General features: G+C 43.7%; 1 protein-coding gene across 1 annotated transcript in view; it reads left to right on the top strand.

Moving 5' to 3' along the window:
- Positions 1-20,852, top strand: part of IPO5 (importin 5) — a 387,223-nt gene that overhangs the window by 199,286 nt on the left and 167,085 nt on the right. The window contains exons 14-15 of the mRNA XM_033948411.1: positions 4,007-4,225; positions 14,865-14,948. Of these exons, the coding sequence (XP_033804302.1) occupies positions 4,007-4,225; positions 14,865-14,948 (303 nt within the window). The remainder of the gene's footprint in view (positions 1-4,006; positions 4,226-14,864; positions 14,949-20,852) is intronic.

Here is a 20,852-nt window from a genome sequence, read left to right as displayed (position 1 = left end):
GTTCCCAGATCATGACTTCAAGGCCGGGAACACCCGCCTCATGCTTGCACCTGGGGCGGTCTGCCCCTCCTGCCCTTGGTACGCCGGTGAGGGGAATGCTGAATAAAATCTGTTTTACTACTTGGGACCTGGGTTGGCCACTGTTGGAAACAGGATTCTGGGCTTGATGGACCTTTGGTCTGTCCCAATATGGCAATTCTTATGTTCTTATGGATCATGTGGAGGATAGGGATTGGGAGTGAAAGAGAACAGATGCTGCAATGTGATTTATTAATCTCAATATGAAAAAGTTATTAATCAATTGCAGAGTTAACTGCTATTAACTTGTAGCCCTACTTTAATCCTCTCATTCCATTATTTTCTATCAGTTTTTACACTCATTTTAGGGTCAGGCCCACCCAATGAGCAACACCCCTGCTACTCTAGCCCTGAAGTCACTCTGGAAAAAAGGAGCGATAGGATAATAGTCTACAACATTTTTCAAAATAATTAGGGATGTCAAAACATGATGCAAAGGGGAAGGAGCTTTCTCAGTATTTGGAGGCTGGATCCTATAGGTAGAACTGCACTGGGATTCTTCCCCACAAATTAAGTCCTGTTTATGTACCCATATGTAACATCTGGTGTTTATGCGGTATTTCAGAGAGAAACGCTGGTCCTATCTTACCTGGAATACGACTGTGAGGAAGTGGGGTGAAGGTTTCAGCCCTGCGGAACTCCTCTGCTAACTCCCTCGGGCTTCTCAAGAGGGGGGAACGGGCTCCTATCACTTCTGCCTGAGCTCCAATGCGAGCGCCTATTGGTTTGCGTAATCCTCAAGCCGTCCAGTGAGCATGGGCAGCACGAGTCTGCGACTTCCCTTTCTCCCTGCAAGTTTTGGCGGTGCGTACGTGCTGATTTCTGTCTACCGAGGGGGTCTGAAGAGCTGTCACTCAATCCGACCAGCTTTCTGCTTCAAGGGATCAGTAGAGAGACTGGGAGATGGCGCATGGGCACCATGCGCTGGATTGTCAGCAAGTTGTGTCCCAGGCATCGGACAGGAGAGAAGACCCATTAGAAAGTGAAGTTCTCGGATCATGGTTCAAAGGCTGGGAACACCCCTCTCCTGCCCTTATATTGAAGAACTAAGGCCAGTACTGGGCAGACTTACACGGTCTGTGCCCCTAATATGGCCATTCGGTTGAGGATAGGCTAGGGAGGATTTTGACGGCTGGGATGATGGTTTAGATGGGCTGGAATAAGCTTTGACAGAGACTTTAGTAGATGGAACCTAAGCACAGTACTAGCAGAGCTCTGAGTTTCTGGCCCAGAAATATCTAAGAAAAGGACAACTTAAATCAGTAATTTAAGGAGAGGGTACGGTTAGGCAGACTGAATGGACCATTCGGATCTTTATCTGCCATCATTTGCTATGTTACTATGTATAACATTTTGAGGCAGTTGTTTTTTTCCTTTAAGTTTGGCAGTTTTGACATGTTTGAAGGCTATGGTCTAAGGTTCTGATTAATTTATTCTCTTTTTGGCTGCTGTGATGGTTCAAAAAAATGCTTTATGAATAAAGAAAACCAGTAACAAACACAGAGAAACATGAATTTGCTAATACAAGTACAGTCTTGGATGGCCCTACATCATCTGCTTTGTTATAGAAATGCTAACTGGAACTTCACAGGGTTCTATAAGTCTGGGTCAGGTGTTCTCAGTCTCTCTATTTGCTGGTAGGCATGCATAACCCAAGCATTTTGACTGGTGTGGAGGGCCCACAGGAAATAAAATTAGCAGGTAAAACCTAATTTTTCCTTAGGGTAACAGAACCATCTTCATACTAGCTATTCTATCCAATCAGGATAACTGGAGATTTGGATTGGGTTTCACTTATCTGTACACATGCTCCACCAAATGCATATAGTTCAGGTGGTACAATTGGTAGAAATCTGAAGTGAGCCAAACCTCTAAATATTGAATTCTACATTGAGCTCATATAAAAGAAAAGCTCTTCCTTATCCTGCTGTAAATCCAGCCATATTTTCTAAATCTCTAATTAGGCCATATTCTCTGTAAATCTAGATAATTTCCCCATCAATAACAGTGCAAGTGAAATATGGGGTCTACCCATTGTAAGTAAGATATCGCCTGCAAACAAAGCAATATAGTTATCCATCTTCTCTACTTCAATCGCCTCGATACCCAGGCTACTCTGAATCCTCTCTACCAAGAGTTTCTACTGAGAGAGTAAATAGCAAGAATGAGAGTGGACATCTCTGGTCTCCCTCCCCAGTCCAAAAACCAGAATACCACTGTTCATTTTGACACACATGCTAAGTTGATTGTACAATTTCGATATCCTGCCGAAGAAGCCCTGACCAAATCCAATATTATCTAAACTTTTAAATATGAAGGTCCAAACCACCTGGTCAAAGGTCTTTTCTGCATCAATTGAAAGAAACAAAGGGTGTTATGTACCTTAGATGCCCACATCAAGACAAAAAATTTTCCTGATTGTCTCCTACCTGTTGCTTAGGAATAAACTCCACTAGTCCTCATTGATCAGTCGGCCCAACACACTATTTAACTAAACTGCCAAAAGATTTTCCAGAATTTTGCGTCTCAAGTTAAGTAAGGATATTGGTCGGTGGGTATATTGATTTTGGAGATGTCATAATTTTAAAAAGCACTAATGAAAAAAATAGTACAATTTCATGTCAATTAGCTTTAAATTTTGTGTAATGTTATTTACCTACCTATAGTATTTGTCTAGCATACCTGATGTTTTCCTATTTCTCTTGTTGCCACCAGTTTACAGCAGTTAGCCTAACTGAGTTTTAAAAAAGGTTTGAACAAGGTCCTAGAGGGAAAAATTCTTAGTCTGCTAGTGAGACAAGACATGGGGGGAGCCAATGCTTGCCCTGGGATTGGTAGCATGGAATGTTGCTACTGTTTTTCTGTACAAAAGGAAGTGGGAACGGACAATGAGCACTCCACTGAAGAACACTGAAGTCAAACCAACTTGTTTATTTCATAAAAGGACACAAGCAGAAGCTGTGGACCCAACACAGTACTGTGTTTTGGCGTCTGAGGAACACCTGCATCAGGGGTCATTCAGTCCAACTAACATGCCAGAGTAACCAAAATCACTGAAAAGCTATGGAAGCATTTTTCTGCCAGGTACTTATGGCTTGGATTGGCCACTGTTGGAACCAGGATATTGAGCTAGATGGACCATTGGCCTGACTAGTATGGCTATTCATATGTTCAGTGTAGTTCTCTGCATCTTTCCATTTCTAGTCTTCCTCTCTTCCCCAGTATACCTGAAAATTCTTGTCACCTCTTAGTATCTCTAGCCATTTTTTTCTGCCTGTGCTTTTTTATTTGCATTTCACTCTTTTCTTTGAATGTTATCTGGTATTCTTTTTTGTGTTTCTCTTGCATTCTTCTGTGTATTGCAAAGCTTTCTTTGCTTCCATCTACTGGCAAAGTGACATAAACTTATTTATCTGGGATGGTCTAGCAGAATTTGAGAAAAGGAAATTAACTAAGGTTTAAACTTGCAAATATTATACATAAACATTTACACCGTCTCTCGATTTCTGACACTTGCAATAGTATTGTATAAAGACATATAAGTGCCCGTGTGTTTCTATCAGATGGCACCCAAGTAGGTGATATATTATAAAGTTATCCTCTTTGGAATGTCAGCATGGGGAGAAGGGGGGTTATGAAAGGTCTGTTAACTTAAATTTTAAATACCACAGACAGAAAGATCTAGATAGTCAGATTACAGGTGCTCAGCACTTGGGTTTGGTTACTCGAGTTAGGGACCTGTTCTAGGTGGCACTTGGTCATATCTGCTTTTTAGGCTCTCAGTTAAGTGCTCATCCTCAGTTTTTAAAGGGACCAAATTAGACATCTAAACATTCTGAAAATTTATTCTGATAGTGAATAACAATTACATTTTTTAATGTGGATTCAAGCTTTTTTTGTGGTTTTGTTTTTTTTCAAATCCTAATAGCTAATACAGAAAGGCACAAAACTGGTTTTGGAGCAAGTTGTTACATCAATTGCCTCTGTTGCGGACACTGCTGAGGAAAAATTTGTCCCCTACTATGACCTCTTCATGCCTTCCCTGAAACATATTGTGGAGAATGCAGTGCAGAAAGAGCTGCGGCTCCTAAGAGGGAAGACCATTGAGTGCATCAGCCTGATTGGCCTTGCTGTTGGAAAAGATAAGGTTTGTTATATTTTGTATTCTTGAGTAATATGATTTAACTATTTGAGATAGGACTTTAACACTTTTTCCGTAAGGGAAAAATCGCTTATGTATTTGCTTTCTCTCTGTGTACATCTTTTTTTTTTTTTTTTTTTAACTGTTCAACCTAAACTCATAAATCCCAAATATTTGGGATTGCATATGGTTACACTATATACCTGAATATAAACTGAGGTAACCTTTTTTCTGTCAAAAAGGGAAGAAAAAAGGTTGACTCTATAAACTGGTTTGTTTTTTTTTAGGGGGAGGGGGCTTATATTCAAGTGCCCTGCCCGGCCAGACTTTGTACCCGGTCCTCACTCCCTCCCCTGCCCTGCCAGGCTGTGCACCGGGCCTGCCATAAGCCCAGGTGTTCCAGCAGTAAACCAGGGCGAGAGTGATCTTCCTATGCTCCTGCCCTGTGCAGAGCCACTATCTGAATAACTGCCTTGATTTCTCGTGGCAACCTCACGAGATTCTGCAGTCTGGACCACCAGGGATTTTAAAGGTATGCTTTTAACTATTTAGGTGCTGTAGCTACTAAGCTTGTTATCAAATACCCCAGGTCCCATTTTGAACTAGCCCAGCAATTAGAATTCATAGGAGCCCTGCAAGATCTAGCTTGGGCTAAGGCTTTTCACCCTGACAGAATCTCTGACTACTTAGGAGCTATCAGATTGACAGAACCAACAGATGTTGGCAGATGTTTAGATTGCTAGGCCATATGGCTTCAGGATTATATAGTTACACCCAAGGCACACCTTTATTTGAGCCCAGCCCAGTAGAATCTAATTTCCCAATGATCACAGGCCAATGGGAGCCTAGCTGATATTTTTCTCCTATGGCAAGCTGGACATTTTCACATGTATTGGTGATGTCATGCGATGGAGCCTGGCACAGGACAATCCCCAGCTCTATCTCTAAAAGATTTTGAGTCTCATCATGCATATGTGAATACCTGACCACCCACTCTGGCTATTTAGGAACAGCTTATCTTGTTCCACAGGGCTAAACAGGCATGTTTATTTAGCATCTATTCAGACCGGTACAGTTAACTGATGGGTAATAGCTCATCATGACCAGCAGGTGGAGAATGAGATAAAATTTTGGCTGTAATACTAATAGGTGTGCTTCCCTCTAGTCCAGGGGTGTCAAAGTCGGTCCTCGAGGGCCGCAATCCAGTCAGGTTTTCAGGATTTCCCCAAAGAATATGCATGAGATCTATTAGCATACAATGAAAGCAGTGCATGCAAATAGATCTCATGCGTATTCATTGGGGAAATCCTGAAAACCCAACTGGATTGTGGCCCTCGAGGACCGACTTTGAAACTCCTGCTCTAGTCTAACCAACCCAGTCTGGTCTCATTCTCAGCAGGTGTGGTAAGCTGTGCCAGTCTTCCTGAAAATGGTTTGTATAGGCCTGTTGGAAGTTGTTTAATAATAATAATAATAATAATAATTTTATTCTTATATACCACCATACCGAAAAAGTTTTAGGCGGTTCACAACAAGGTGAGCTAATACATGGGATACAGATAAAATACAAATTAGAATAATGGACTTAAAAACAGATAAAGACAGAAAGCATTTACAATATAATGCAGAAAATACCATCATGGCAGGGAAAGAAGTACTGTATTTTCACGAAGATAACGCGCACCCGTGTAAAACGCGCTCACGGGTATAGTGTGCGGGAAACCGACATATATGTAAAAAAAATTTTATATACCGCGCGCACCCGTATACCGCGCATGCTGCCCCGACTCTCCCGTCGCTGCCCGACTCTCCTTTCGCCCGCCCCGACTCTCCTCTGGCCACCCCGACTCTCCTTTCCCCCGCCCCGACTCTCCTCTCCCCCTTGAAGTCCTGTCCCCACCCTGAAAGCCTGATGCCCCCCCCGACGTCCGATTCACCCCCCCCCCCCCCGCAGGACCGCTCGCACCCCCACCCCGAAGAACCGCTCGCATGCACTCCCACCCCGAAGGACCGCTCGCATGCACTCCCATCCATACCCCCACCCTGAAGGACCGCTCGCACCCCCACAGCCTCCCGACCCCCCCCTCATCATGTAGAAGCTCCTACCGGTGTCCTGCTGCTTCCTCTTGGCGGTCCCGGCCATTCTGTGAGCCCTGCGTCTGCGCTGCTTCGTCTTCCGGCGGTCCCGCCCTTTCTCTGACACCGGCAGCTTATAGCAGGGAAGCCTGGGTTTCCCTTGCCGCCCGCACAGGGATTCCCCCAACCGCTAGTGGTCAGAGAAATAAGGTTTCCCTTATTGCTGATGCTACTGGGAACTCCCTTTCTACTGCTGCTGGCTTGCCTGCTTTAGCAGCTGGGACAGTTCAGGCTTCTCGGCCGCTACAGGCCTCTGGGGCATGTTTTTCGGTGGGCTTTGCTCTGATTTGGGTGGGAAGCACCTCCATTTTGTCTGCAGCCTCAGGTGACCTTCCCCCTGTATTAGAGAGACGTGTCAGGCTTCTACTGGGTCCTCTGCTTTGGCAGTGAGTCCCATTGGGCCGCCACGGGTTTTTTCCCCTGATTTTGTTTTTGCCTTATGTAAGGCTTATCTTCAGGTGGCTGGGGGTCCTGCTTCCACCCCGGGGGTCTTGGGGGAGGGGGGTTCCCTCTACGTCCACTCCAGTTCGGCCCCCTTCAGTGCTGGTTTTGTCCCTGTCTCCTACTCTTGTCCTAGCCGCCGAGGGTCTATGATTTTTTCTATGGGGAGCAGTTTTCTCTTAATGTGGACCTGGACCCTTTGGGAGACCTCTAAGATCCTCTCGGAGGGATGAATGCTGCTGGTGGTGGTTTTTCGGTTCCATCAGCTAGTGAGGATACGTTGATGGTATGCATCTTTCTGCAGGAAGAGCTCCAGGAGCTTATTCTTCAGGTCTCCTCAGTGGTGTGTTCCCTCTTCGTATTGTTCGCCACCCTGGCCACGTGGTCCTAGTGGCTATGGACTGGCCCAAGCACCTGTGGTACATGGATCTGGTTCATCTTCTCATGGCAGATCCTCTTCCACTGCCCCTCTCGTCCAACCTTCTGATTCGGTGCCCCATTCCAATGTTCGATCCAGGTCCCTTTTGTCTTATGGCTTAGCTGAGAGTGAACACCTAGGTAAGAAAGATTATTCAGATAAAGTGATCTCCACTCTCTTGGGGTCCCGGAGGCTTTCCACTTCTTGAGCTTATGTGCGGGTTTGGCGTATTTTTGAAGAGTGGTGTGCTGCGCGTGGAGTGGTTTCCTATCATGCCTCTTTGCCTCACTTTTTGGAGTTCTTGCAAGATGGCCTGGGTAGGAGCCTAGTCTGGTCTTCTTTCCGGGTTCAGCTTGCAGCTTTGTCTGCATTTTGCGGTTTGCTGCAGGGTAAGCGTTTAATTTTTTTTTCCGGACGTGGTTCGCTTTTTGAGGGAGGCTAAAATGCTTCGGCCTTCACTGCAGCCTTCAGTTCCGGCCTGGGATCTCAATCTGGTCCTGTCCGTGCTAGTGTGTCATCCCTTTGAGCACCTAGGTTTCTGCTTGTTGAAGGACCTTACTCTCAAGGCGGTTTTCCTGGTGGCCATTACTTCTGTAAGACACATTTATGAGCTGCAGGCTTCTCTTGTAGGCCTCCCTTCCTGGAGTTTTCTAGGGAGTGGGTGGTGCTACAGCCTGTTCCTTTCTGCCGAAGGTGGTCTTGCCTTTTCATGTCATCCAGTCCGTGGTCCTCCCAGTCTTGGGTAGCTAGGAGGGTTCTTCGGAACAGAGACAGTTGCGCAAGTTGGATGTCTGTCGGGTCCTTTGCTCTTATGTTCAGCGGACCCAGGAATTCCGGAAGTCGGATCATCTTTTTGTCCTCTTAGCGGGCCTTCATAAGGGGGTTGGCATTTCCAAGGCTACCATTGCGTGCTGGATCAAAGAGACTATTGCTTCCGCCTATCTTCTTCAGAAGAAGCCTGTTCTGGATTTTCTCAAGGCTCATTCCACTCGTGGTCAGGCAGCTTCTTGGGTTGAATCTTCTCTGGTGCCTTCCAGTGGATATCGGTAAGGCCGCAGTTTGGTCTTCTCTGCATTCTTTTGTGCGACACTACTGTGTGGAATTCCAGGTGTGTAGGGATGCGGTGTTCGGTGAGCATGTTCTGGTGGCGGCCCTCCGTGGGTCCCACCCATGATGGGTACTGCTTTGGTTCATCCCATCAGTGAACCGGTCTGGAGAGCTGCTATAGAAGGAGAAATTAGGTTCTTGCCTGCTAATTTTCTTTCTTTTAGGTTCTCCAGACCGGTACAGTCCCCACGCTTTCTGTCTATTGTTCTTATGGGATTCGCATGAACTGTGTTTTTTCTGCAGGTTCTAGTATTTTTCTAGAGTCAGAGAGATCAAAAGAACAGCGGCTTTGGCTCAGCTGGCGAGCTGTGGGTACGTTTTGCTGAAGGGGCTTCTTCTATGCAATTTCCAATTGTATTGCTCTGTATTAGTTGTTACTCCTGTGAGGAGTGTTGTTACTGTTATAATTAGAACTTCTTAGTTCTGCTTGGCTATTCGGCAGACTGGTTAGACTAGAGGAAAGCACAGCTATTAGCATTACAGGCAAAGTTTTGTTTGTCTCCACCTGCTGGTCATGATGAGCTATTACCCATCAGTGAACTGTATGGGTCTGGAGAGTCTAAAAGAAAGAAAATTAGCAGGTAAGAACCTAATTTCTCCTTTTTCGCAGAGCTCTTGACTTGCAGGTTACACCTTGGCATTTTGCCTTCATCTTGCTACTTTGCAGCCTTATTTTTGAGTGCTGCATAGAACCAGTGTTTCTCTTTTTTCCCTTTTAGTTTCTTTAATCTTTTTGATTCTTCAAGTTTCCTTTCTTTTTTTGCGGATCTTGGCTCTGTTAGGCATATGAACATTCTGGTAAGGAATTCTCTTTTTTTTTCTTTACACTTCTCCCTCCGTATTCGAGGTTTTAGCATTCACGGTTTCGATTATTCACGGTTTTTAGCTTGCTGGCTCCTCCCCCAAAATTACATCAGTTTGCATAGAGAAATCGCTGATTCCAAGCGTTTACAGAGAAAATCGCCGATTCCCGACACTTTCTTCACCGTGTTTTGCCTCTCCTTCAGGAACAGACCAGGTCTCCCACCATGTTATTCGCAGTTTCACCATATTCACAATGGTTTTTAATAGAAAACAGCGAATAACATGTGAAAAAGTTATTTGCGCTTTTTCTGTATTTGCGGTTCTGCTAATCCCCTATCACAGTGAATACGGAGGGAGAAGTGTATTTTTTTCAGTCATTGAGCTGTTTGATTTTGTTTCAGTTATTTTCCTCAACATGTTCTAGTAGACGTCCAGTAGTTTTAATTGGTGCACTTGGTGTGGCAAGATATTGAAAAGAGGTACTCATAATTGATGCTTCCAGTGCAACAGGTATGGTATGCTGAATCAAGGGTCTTTCATCTGCTTACCTGAGTCCATTGCTGGAAACACTGATCATTGTTTTCAGCACCTCCTCCTTCTCCCTGCTATCTGCTGACCCCAGTCAGTTATTTCTTTTGCAAGTGAGCCTGTAGGAGCATCTTTGATCTGCTCAGTCTCCTTTTTTGTTTTTTCACATATTTTTTTGTGGTTTTTGCTTGGTCTTCGTGCTTCTGTTCAGCTCCAGTAACTACCTATCCTGCAGTCTGCAGCTGACCGGTGGATCCTGCAGGGACCTGCTCAGCCAGCTTGCTTGAACTGTGGAGCTCAGGTTTTCCCATTCTGTTTGCTTACTCTCTGACTTGATCAGGAGTGCTAGTGTAGGCTGTAGGGGCACCAATAGCGTTTCTTCGGAGGGCACATGGTGTCGACTGCTTTTTCCTCCCCACTCCACGTGGCATTTGGATCCTTGTCACAGAGATTGAGGTTCAGTCTGACTGTGGCCTGACTTGTGGCTGAAGTGACAGAAGAGACAACTTTCCTGGTGGCAGAGGTCCTCTCTGATTCCCAGCTACCCTGATAGTTGCTGTGGCACATCTTTCCAGCATTGGTCTGTGAATAGGGCTGTGAGTCAGACTGTCTTGATGACTGTACAAGGTCTAGGCTGGATCGTCAACTTGAAGAGCCGGCTATGGGCCTGTCCAGACCCTGGAATACCTGGGTGTCTAATTCGACACGGAGAAAAGCCAAGTGTGTGTTTCAGAGGCACATAGACTGAAACTTGGGAGCCAAATCTCATCTCCCTTGGCATAGCAGTCTCCGTTGGCCTGGGATTGTCTTCCCCATTTCCCTTCAGCTTCTTCTCCCCACTCTCTCTTCCCCATTTCCCTTCAGCGTCTTCTCCTCACTCTCTCTTCCCCATTTCCCTTCAGCGTCTTCTCCCCACTCTCTCTTCCCCATTTCCCTTCAGCGTCTTCTCCCCACTCTCTCTTCCCCATTTCCCTTCAGCGTCTTCTCCCCACTCTCTCTTCCCCATTTCCCTTCAGCGTCTTCTCCCCACTCTCTCTTCCCCATTTCCCTTCAGCGTCTTCTCCCCACTCTCTCTTCCCCATTTCCCTTCAGCGTCTTCTCCCCACTCTCTCTTCCCCATTTCCCTTCAGCGTCTTCTCCCCACTCTCTCTTCCCCATTTCCCTTCAGCGTCTTCTCCCCACTCTCTCTTCCCCATTTCCCTTCAGCGTCTTCTCCCCACTCTCTCTTCCCCATTTCCCTTCAGCGTCTTCTCCCCACTCTCTCTTCCCCATTTCCCTACAGCGTCTTCTCCCCACTCTCTCTTCCCCATTTCCCTTCAGCGTCGTCTTCCAATCTCTCTTCCCCATTTCCCTTCAGCGTCTTCTCCCCACTCTCTGTTTCCCATTTCCCTTCAGCGTCTTCTCCCGACTCTCTTCCCCTTTTCCTTGCAGCGTCTTCTCCCGACTCTGTCTTCCCCTTTTCCTTGCAGCGTCTTCTCCCGACTCTGTCTTCCCCTTTTCCTTGCAGCGTCTTCTCCCCACTATCTGTTCCCCATTTCCTTTCAGCGTTTGTTCCTTTCCTCCACCACCTTTCCCTCTCACCACCTCATCGCCTTTTGGCACCCCTTGCAAGGCCCCCTTCCTACCTACCCAAATCCATCTATCTATCTCCCTCCTTCCCCTTTACCTTCATGGCACATTTTGAGTAACTTCTTCAAAGCCATCGGAGCCTGCAAGCAGTAGCGTGCGTGCGTGTGTGGGCAGAAGCTTCTCTTCTGATGCATCCGGAAGTTGTGTAAGAGTAGAAGCTTACGCTCACACATTCATGCTACTGCTTGCAGGCTCCGATGGCTCTGTGAAGAAGTTACTCAAAACGTGCCTCGAAGGTAAAGGGGAAGGAGGGAGATAGATAGATAGATTTGGGTAGGTAGGAAGGAGAAAGGGAGACGCATGTGTTCCCTCCCTTAACTGCGGGAACAAGGCCATTCACCACTCCACGGGGTTTTGGATGGCCTTGTCTCCGTATCCGCAGTGAGCACTTTTCCCCCATCACCGTTTCGGCAGGTTACCCGGGGGTAACAGTCACCATGTCATTCTCTAGTTTCAATCAGTATCCTTTCCCATTTGTTTTTCCCTTACATGTTCTTCTGTATTATATTTTATTGTAGTTCTTTCCCTTTTTTTCCTGATTGTGAAGTACGTTTAGTGTTTGTTTGGTTGTATTTGTTCATGTCTGTTAATTTGCCCTTTTTTTATATATTGCTTAGATAACCGATAAGCATTTATATCAAATTTTAAATAACTTGAAACTTGATGATTATGTAAAAACACAGAGGAGAGGTTTAAACAAAGGACAGTGAAAAGCAGCTGTCTCCATGGCTCACAAATAGGGAGGGGTAAGCAATCCATTTGATCAAAGAACAGATGCTCAAGGCCCAGGCAAGTGGCAGAACTTCTTGCACCGGCACATCCTGTGGGCTGCGTGCCGGTGCCAGATGGGGGGGGGTAAGGATGAATGCTGTTCGGGGGAGGGGCGAGCGGGGGGGGGGAGGAAGCGATGCCAGTTCTCGGGGGGGGGGGGTCTTGCAAATCGAGATAATGCTCAGTTTGCAAGACAAGATTTGCGAGAATGTTTTGCTCGCAAACCGCATTACTTGCAAACCGAGGTTTGACTGTATATTATTCCATGATTTTCTTACTTTTTATTCCTAGTTTTTCTGGCTCTTAACTGTATCCTATATTCAATTTTCTGTATCTCTTTCCCAGAGAAGCACCTAATTTTCATATGCTTTAAATTGGGCATTGCCCTATCTATCAATTTTATCTCTTATCTACTTTACCCAAAGCCATATGGAAAGTATGTAGAAAAATCTATATCCAACTGGGGTCTGTTTTTTGTTTATGCTTGCATATATCAAACAAATACCTTTTTCCATCTTAGGGTGGCTTGCCATACCATCATTTATTTGAGCCAAAGGGCCACATCCTCACCTCTCCTGCCATCTGTTTCTCACCTCCTGCCTACCCCTCCCCATATGGTGCAACCCAGATACCGACTCAAAACACACACACCGTGCCCTACTTTATCATCCCTGGTGGTCTAGTGGCTTCTTTGGAGCAGGAAAGCGCCCAACTCTTTCTTGCCATTGCTGCTTCTAGAGCCGCTGCTGGTCTCAAGATTTCCAAAATTGCTGTTGAGACTTCATGTGTCATCCTCGGTGGTGGCTCTAGCAGGGACAGGAAAGAGTTGGGTTCTTTCCTTCCCTTGAAGAAGCCACTATGACACCAGGGATGATAAGGTAATGCATGGAAGGATTGGGTTGGTGTCAGAGTTGCACCACCAGGGGGAAGAGTTTATGCGGGAGACAGAGATGGATGGCAGGGGAGAGGAGGGACAGAGGGTCAGATGGTAGGCAGAGCAGGGAAATGGAATAAGTCTCTAGACTATTAGGGACATTAAAAGGTAGGCTTAGGGATGGTTCTCTGGGTCCCAATTGCTGTGGTATTACTCTGGCAGCAGTTCCTGTTCCTACAGCACTACCATTGAATGGTCTACCATTATCACAGTAATACCAGGCAAAATCAGCAACTCTTTTCCCGTTACCGCAGGAATTACCACGGTAACCATTAATGTGCCACTCTGCTTTAAAAGAATACTTTATTTTTTATGTAAACCTTCATATTTCATATCAGACTAGTGGTATATCAAGTTGTAATAAACTGTAAATTTTAATAGACTGGCTGGTCCTGCATAATCATGGCAAGTGGCAAGGTATGCACACATATAAGACTCCCAAAAGCTTCCAGAAAAGAAGCTGGGGATTTTCCTGTGCCTGGCTCTATCAAATGATGATACCCATATGTGTAAATATGTCCTCAGGTAACACCTTCTACCAATGAGTAACATTGCTGTCTCTTAGGTCACTCGGTTTAAAAATAGGCAATATAGCAAGCACTTAATATCCTCACAATGGTTTCCTCTTGCTATATAAAATTAAGTTTGTAAGAAAACAGAGTATGGATGTTGAATACAGGGAAAACTCAGAACGCTACTGTGATACAGATATAATCAGTGTAGCAGCAGTCATCACTGATCTCACCTGGTATAACTCATAACTATTTTGATTACTTTTTTTTATATTTTTCTATAAATAAATAATTGAATAAATAATTCTTCAATCTTTGATTCTCAAAATATTATTGATCCCTTTTCCTCAATCATAGAGTGCAATTATTATTTCAAATTCAATTCATATTTAGTTTCATTTCATTCATTCTTAAATTCTTGAACTTAGCTTTGAGTGCCATGTTGTTGCACCGATTCTTCTTCAGGATGGGGCTAGTGCGGCAACAATATTATGAGCACAACAGCTCTCCTAATCCAGCGGCCATTAGAGTAGTGGCCATTATCAGAGTAGCATTCTGAGTTTTCCCCGTGTTCAACATCCATACTCTGCTTTCTTACAAACTTGATTTTATTTAGCAAGAGGAAACCATTGTGAGGATTTCTGAGGTCAAGAAGGACATCTTCATATATATGGGAATCCCTAGCTAACTTTGCTTTAATGTCACTCCTTCCCTCAAGAACTCTGACTTGATGGTTAATCCACAGCAATTTGGCTGATGGATCTTCATTCAAAATCCTCTGCCTCACAAGGTGTTAACAGATGCATCCAACTTGGGCTGGGGGTGGAGGGCTTATGTAGAAGGGCTCCATAACCAGAATCAGATCTATTTAGGAGAGGCAGTTTGAGATCAACCTATATATGTAGAGCAAGTTATATTATCTGAAGTACACTGAGGTGCAAGTTATGCTACAGATTTAATCAGACTTTTTTGTGACACTAGCTCATTCCAAAGCTACTGAATAACAAATCATTCCATTTGCGAAATGGCATCTAATATTTATATGCAAAGCTAAATACATAACATCAAAAGTCATGTTTTTTGATAGTCATAGGAATACTAATCTTTGATGGTGTGACAAGTGATAAATGATGAAAATTCATAGTGTAATACTCCTGTTGTACTTTTTCTTCCGAGCACTTGCATACTGTGTAATGTAGTCTCAAATACGTAAGATGACTTTTGAAAAACTCAAAGTAGTTTATCGGCTTTGCAGGCTCAGGCATTGCTGTGCATTCAAATCAGCAAAATTAACTTAAATTTTGATGTATTGTACTATTTGGTTGGAATTTTTATTCTCCTTGTTTAATAGGCTTTTAATTACAGTTCATGCAGGATGCTTCTGAAGTGATGCAGTTATTGCTGAAAACACAAACAGACTTTAGTGATTTGGAAGATGATGATCCCCAGGTATGACTTTGACTAAATTCTTTTCCTCCTGCATGTTTCTCAGGTTTCTTTGAACAGCAAAATATCAGCCTTTCCAAAACAAAATCTAATGGTAAGTGGTGGTGCTTTTCAGACGAGCAAGATGAATCTGCCACACAGGAGGGTGATGTCTTTTTGACAGAGCTGCAATAGAATAGCTGTCTGAACTAAGACTGCTTATTAATCACATTTAATATCATGATTAATGTGCTATTTACTAATTGTGATAAAAAAATAAATTGAGGTTAATTACAGCATTCCCCTGCCTACACATGTCATATCATTCATTTTCCTCCTCTCTAATAATACTAGTTGCTGTGACTCCAGCCTGTGTTCCAAGTGCAGAGTCATCTACAAGAGACTTCAGGAATGGTTGTTTGCCCAGATGTTGCAAGGGAGCCAGTGGCTGCTATTGAGTAGGCAGCTGGGACCGCATATGCCACTATGCTTGCCACTGAGGAGCATGTGCTGCCACCTTTGCTGCTGCTGCCCATGTTACTGTCTGCCGCTGGTAATGAGTGACCCAGGAGCTTTGCAGCGGGAGGGCCCAAGCCCCCCTCTCCACTTTTGCCCGAGGCCCACCCAGAAATGGTTCAACCCAGCCACCCACGATATAGTATCCCTTGTTCCCTTTCCCCGCCTGCGGTCTGGCACCTCTTTCTCTCTGCTTCTACCCCTGTCCTGTGGGTCCAATAATTGTCTTGCTGCTTATGCGAGGGAAGACCCCAGAGCAGGCCTCTTTAAATCACTGCCAGGCAGCCCGATAATGTAAGGTGGAAGCACTAGGCCATGGAACTTGGGGCTGGAGGGAATGGAGAAAGATACTGGACCTGTGATAGGGGAGTGCTGGGGGAAAGAGAGGTTCTGGATCCATGGGAGAAAGGGTTGCTAGAGGGAAGGGGTTTTAATCATTACAAATTTTAGTCAAAATGCAGCCCTAGTCTGAACTCCAAAAGTACTTGGAAAGTCCTTGTCAGCACCCTGAGGTGTTGGATTCAGATCCCCTGCTCCTGTGACCCTGGGCAAGCCACTTAATCTACAACTGCTCCAGGTTTTGTGAGCCCACTAGGATAGGGAAAATGCTTGAAGTACCTGTATATAAACTACTGAGTGTGGTTGTATAACTACAAAAAGGTGATATATAAGTCCCAATCCCCTCCCCCCCTTTCCTTGTGTATCTGCTCTTTCCATAGTGTCACTTCACAATATTCCAGAACTTGTGTTGTTGTGTCCATTGACCAGCAGGTGGAGATAGAAAACACAGAACTGATCTGTGACTATAAGCATTCTTTGGCACTGCAGCTCTCAAGTATTTTCTGTCTCCAGCAAGTGAGTAGTCAAAGTTAGCACAAGTTCTGAGAGGAGTTACTCTCCCAGTTGAGCACAGTAAGTGACTAATTTGTTAAGGGCTCATATCTGGTGGTGCCAAGTTCCTGTCCACACTCATGTTAAAGGGATTAGCTGTTTTTGCTGTTGCAGATTTTTCAGCTTCAGGTGCCCCCAGCACGTCGATTATGAAAGGCCTTAGAGGTTCTTCTAAAGCCTTTTTCATGCACACAGACATTCAGGAATTTATTTTAACCTGATGGAAAGCAGAACCATGACTTGCCTTTACCCTTTGTTCCAGAGGAGAAAAGTTGCAACTGCACAGATAAGATGCCCCATTAACTGTGGTGACTGAGAAGATTACTCTCTCTCAATAGAAACAAACTTTCAGCATGGCTCCTGGTGACTGTTTGCAGCTCCTTTGTTTTGAGGGCCTTGCCTTAAATGGCATTAGCAGTCCTGGTCTCAAGATGACTAGACTGGAGGCAGGTCTGGCTTTTTTAGCAGACACTATAGAATGCTGTGTGCCTTTGCTTGGGACATAGCTTTGGCTATGTCATTGGTCAGCAGATTTTATGTCTAAGTCTAGACTTATGAAACTACCCATTAGAGGCATGTGGCTCTTCAGAGTGAAACTGAGTGGGTTAAAGAATTGGACAAGACTAAGCTGCAGCACCTGCCTATGGGCAAATGCAAGTCATTCTCTTGCTAAGCTATGAGAGGTTCCCGCAGTAGGTTTTAGGAGAATAGGAAATACGGACCAGGCAGGCAGCAGTTTGCTCCCAAGATCAAAAGGTTCACTTAAGAACATAAGCATCGCCTCTGCCAAGTCAGACCATAGGTCCATCGTGCCCAGCAGCCCACTCCCGCGGCGGCCCTCCAGGTCAGAGACCTGTTAGTGATCTTTTACTTAAAACATTTTGCCTTGTATAGTATCCCTCTGACCATACCCCTCAATCCCCCTTACCTTCAGGAATTCGTCCAATCCCGTTTTGAACATCAAAATCGTACTCTGCTCTACCACCTCCTCTGGAAGCGCGTTCCAGGTGTCCACCACCCTCTGAGTGAAGAAGAACTTCCTAGCATTTGTTCTGAATCTGTCTCCCTTCAATTTCTTAGAGTTCCCAATCCAGTAGGAACGCCAGCCTTTGCATATATGGCACAATGAGATGAAATTTACCCATGTGTCTCTTCTGCAGTTGGATACTAGCTTCAGGGCTTTTTTGAAGAGTTGACCAAAATTACAGCAGATTAGTGGGTCTTGGATATCTTCAAAAAAGTCAACAAGCTCAAATTCACCCATTCCGTCGCACAGCTCTTTTTTTCAATCTCCTTGTTAAAGTAGAAGTGATTTAGGCCAACAAGACATTGTTCCTTTCTCTCTGGAAGTGGGGGGCAAGGAAGATATTTAATTTACTTCTTTCTCCCAAAGAAGGCGGGTACATTTTGTCCATTATTAGAGCTTAAGGACCTAAATTGATGTCTGCATAGTCATATTTTCACATGGAGACCTTGCACTTCCTCATTGCTTCCATATAAAGAGGGGACAATCTCACCTCTAAATGAAACTTATTTTCATATTCCTAATTGGCCTCCTCCCTGCAGCAGTACCTGAGGTTTGCAGTTCTGAGTCGTCATTTTCAATTCAGGGCTATGTCCTATAGGTTGGCAACAGCTCCAAGAAATTTATCCAGGATAATGGTGGTAGTTATCGCTTGCTTGAGAAGGCAAGGCATCTGGGTTCATCTGTTGTGAACAGTGAAGCCGCAATAGCTTTGATCGTTCACTCTTGCAGTCCTTATGATGGGTGATCAATTTTTACATTACATTAAAACAGTGGTTCCCAACCCTGTCCTGGAGGAACACCAGGCCAATTGGGTTTTCAGGCTAGCCCTAATGAATATGCATGAAGCAAATTTGCATGCCTATCACTTCCATCATATGCAAATCTCTCTCATGCATATTCATTAGGGCTAGCCTGAAAACCCGATTGGCCTGGTGTTCCTCCAGGATAGGGTTGGGAATCACTGCATTAAAATACATTTCTAGACCGAAATACCTTCCAGATCGATGCGGTTTACATTATCAAGAGACTACATCACAGTGAAATACAAGAGAAATATCTTCTTTACTTTCCTAAGAATTTTACAAAAAGAGATGTCTTTAATAGTTTTTGGAAATGCATATATGAAATCGAAGAAGCAAACAAAATACGCAGTTCTGAATCTCAACTAGCAGCCTGATATGCAATAAGAGCAGTCTGATGACTTCTCATTCTTGAAGATCTAGGAACCAAAGGAAAATTTTCCTTACAAAATGTAGACAGTCAAAATTACTGCAGTAGGATTCAGCTATTCCTTTTATCATTTAAGTCACCCAGCTTGGAACTGTGTGTTCAGGTGTTAGGCTCAATGACAACAGCAGTGGAAATGGTTCCTTGGGCATAAACACACATATACCTACTTCAGATGTCTCGTCTCTCCTGCTAGTCTTGCAGAATGACAGTATTCGCCTTAGTCCATGGAGGCCAAGAGCAGTATGTGGCGGTGGCTGTTGGACAACAGTCCTAACAAGGGAGTTTTGTTGCCCATAATGCACTGGGAAATAGTGACAACAGATTCCAGCTTCTCAGGATGGGGGGGGGGGGGGAGCAGCACATCAGTCATGTGGCACAAGGACTCTGGTCTCTGATAGAGGCAAAGTGATCAATCAGTTATCAAGCTGAGGGTGAGTCAGCTGGCCCTGAAGGCCTTTGCTCAGATCTTGGCTTTGGCTCTGGTCAGCATTCTGAGACAATTCAAAGGCAGTCACATATGTCTTCAAACGGGGAGACATGAAGTTGCTAGTTGGCAATAGAGGCCATCATGTTGATGTGTTGGATGGAGAAGAGTTTTCATCGCTTATTTGCGGCTCACATTGCAGGTATTTAATTCAGATGGATTTGCTCAGCAGGAACTCTTTCGATCCACGGGAGTGGGAATTGTCCATTGAGGAGTTTCAGCTAATTGTGGGTTGCTGGGACTGCCTTATCTGGACTTAATTGCCACTTAGAGAAATGCTAAAGTAATTATGTTCTTCAGCTGTCGCAAAGAGCTCAGTGCTCAGTCTCAAAGCCCTACCACTACTGTAGCCAAGTGGCAAGTTCCTATGTGTTTTCCCTCTTAGGCTGAAGATGGAGGTTTGTTGTCAAGAGGATCAACTCAGAAAAAGTTATTCCAGTGACCCTAGACTGGCTGATCTGTCTTTTAGACATTAATCTGCTGTGGCTTCCCAAAAATAAAGGCTTATCATAGGACAAGCAAGCAGCATATTCTCGCATGTGGGTGATGTCATCTATGGAGCCCGGTATAGGCAGTGTCAAAAATGCATTGCCACTTTAAAGTTTTTAGAAACTTCATGACAACAAGATCAAATAACACCAAGCAAGATACCACTTCCTATTGATGAACCAGACATATTAAGCAAAGCTGAAGTCATGGAAGAATTAAAACAAATCAAACAAATGCTTAAAGAAACTATAACTAATATGTCTGAAATGAAAGAAGAAATTTTAAATATACATAGACAAATGGAAGTTAACAACAAAAGAACAACTGAATTAGAATCAAAAATGGAAACTATAGAATGTGAATCAAAAAGATGTAAAAACGACAGCCTGGAATTAAATAAATTAAAAGACCAACTGGAAGATTACGAGAATAGAGGAAGAAGAAAGAACATCAAACTCTTTGGAATACAAGAAAATTTAGAGGGAAAAAATACTATCCTTTTCCTTGAAAATTTAATTCCAAAAATACTACAATTAGACTTGAAACAACCAATTGAAATTGAAAGGGCACATAGAATCCCAATTAAAAATTTAGAAAATAAAAACAGACCAAGACCAATCATTTTCAAAATGTTGAGATACCAACAAGCACTAGAGATACTAAATGCTGCAAAAAAAGATAAAAACTTAAATTATAAAGGATCAAGATTATGGTTTTTACCAGACTTTGCCAAAAACACAGCAAATAAAAGAAAAAGACTACTAGATATGAGACCTCTACTAAAAGAAAAAGGATTTAAATATGGTCTATACTACCCGGCGAAAATGAGAGTTTCATCTGGTGACAAATCCTTATATTTTGAAGATCCCGAAAAACTAAAAGATTTTCTCTCTAAACCAGAACCTATGATATTTTAACATAGAACATTAAGATGGTTTTGAAGACTCTATGAAAAATTAGAAAATATGACATATTTGAAATATCTGAAGAAAAGGAAGAAAACAATACAAAGAAAAGACAATAATAATAGAAAGAAAGAACAAAATATAGAAAATTTATTAAATAATACACTACATATATGTTTAAAATAATTATATGTTGAAATCATAATACTAAGGAAATACAAATCAACTTATTGTTAAATGGAAAATGATACATTAATGAAATGTTATGGAAAATGATTAAAGATATAAAAGATCAATATAGATAGATAGAAGGGAAATTTGTTTAAATATTAAATATTGATTGCCTGGAATGGGGAGAATGTTTGGATTACAGTTCCAATGTGTAT

This window comes from Geotrypetes seraphini, chromosome 6 (genome assembly GCF_902459505.1).
Source record: "Geotrypetes seraphini chromosome 6, aGeoSer1.1, whole genome shotgun sequence".
NCBI classification, from domain to species: domain Eukaryota; kingdom Metazoa; phylum Chordata; class Amphibia; order Gymnophiona; family Dermophiidae; genus Geotrypetes; species Geotrypetes seraphini.
Note: the sequence above shows the minus strand (reverse complement) of the source record. Positions and strands in the feature narration are given on the sequence as shown.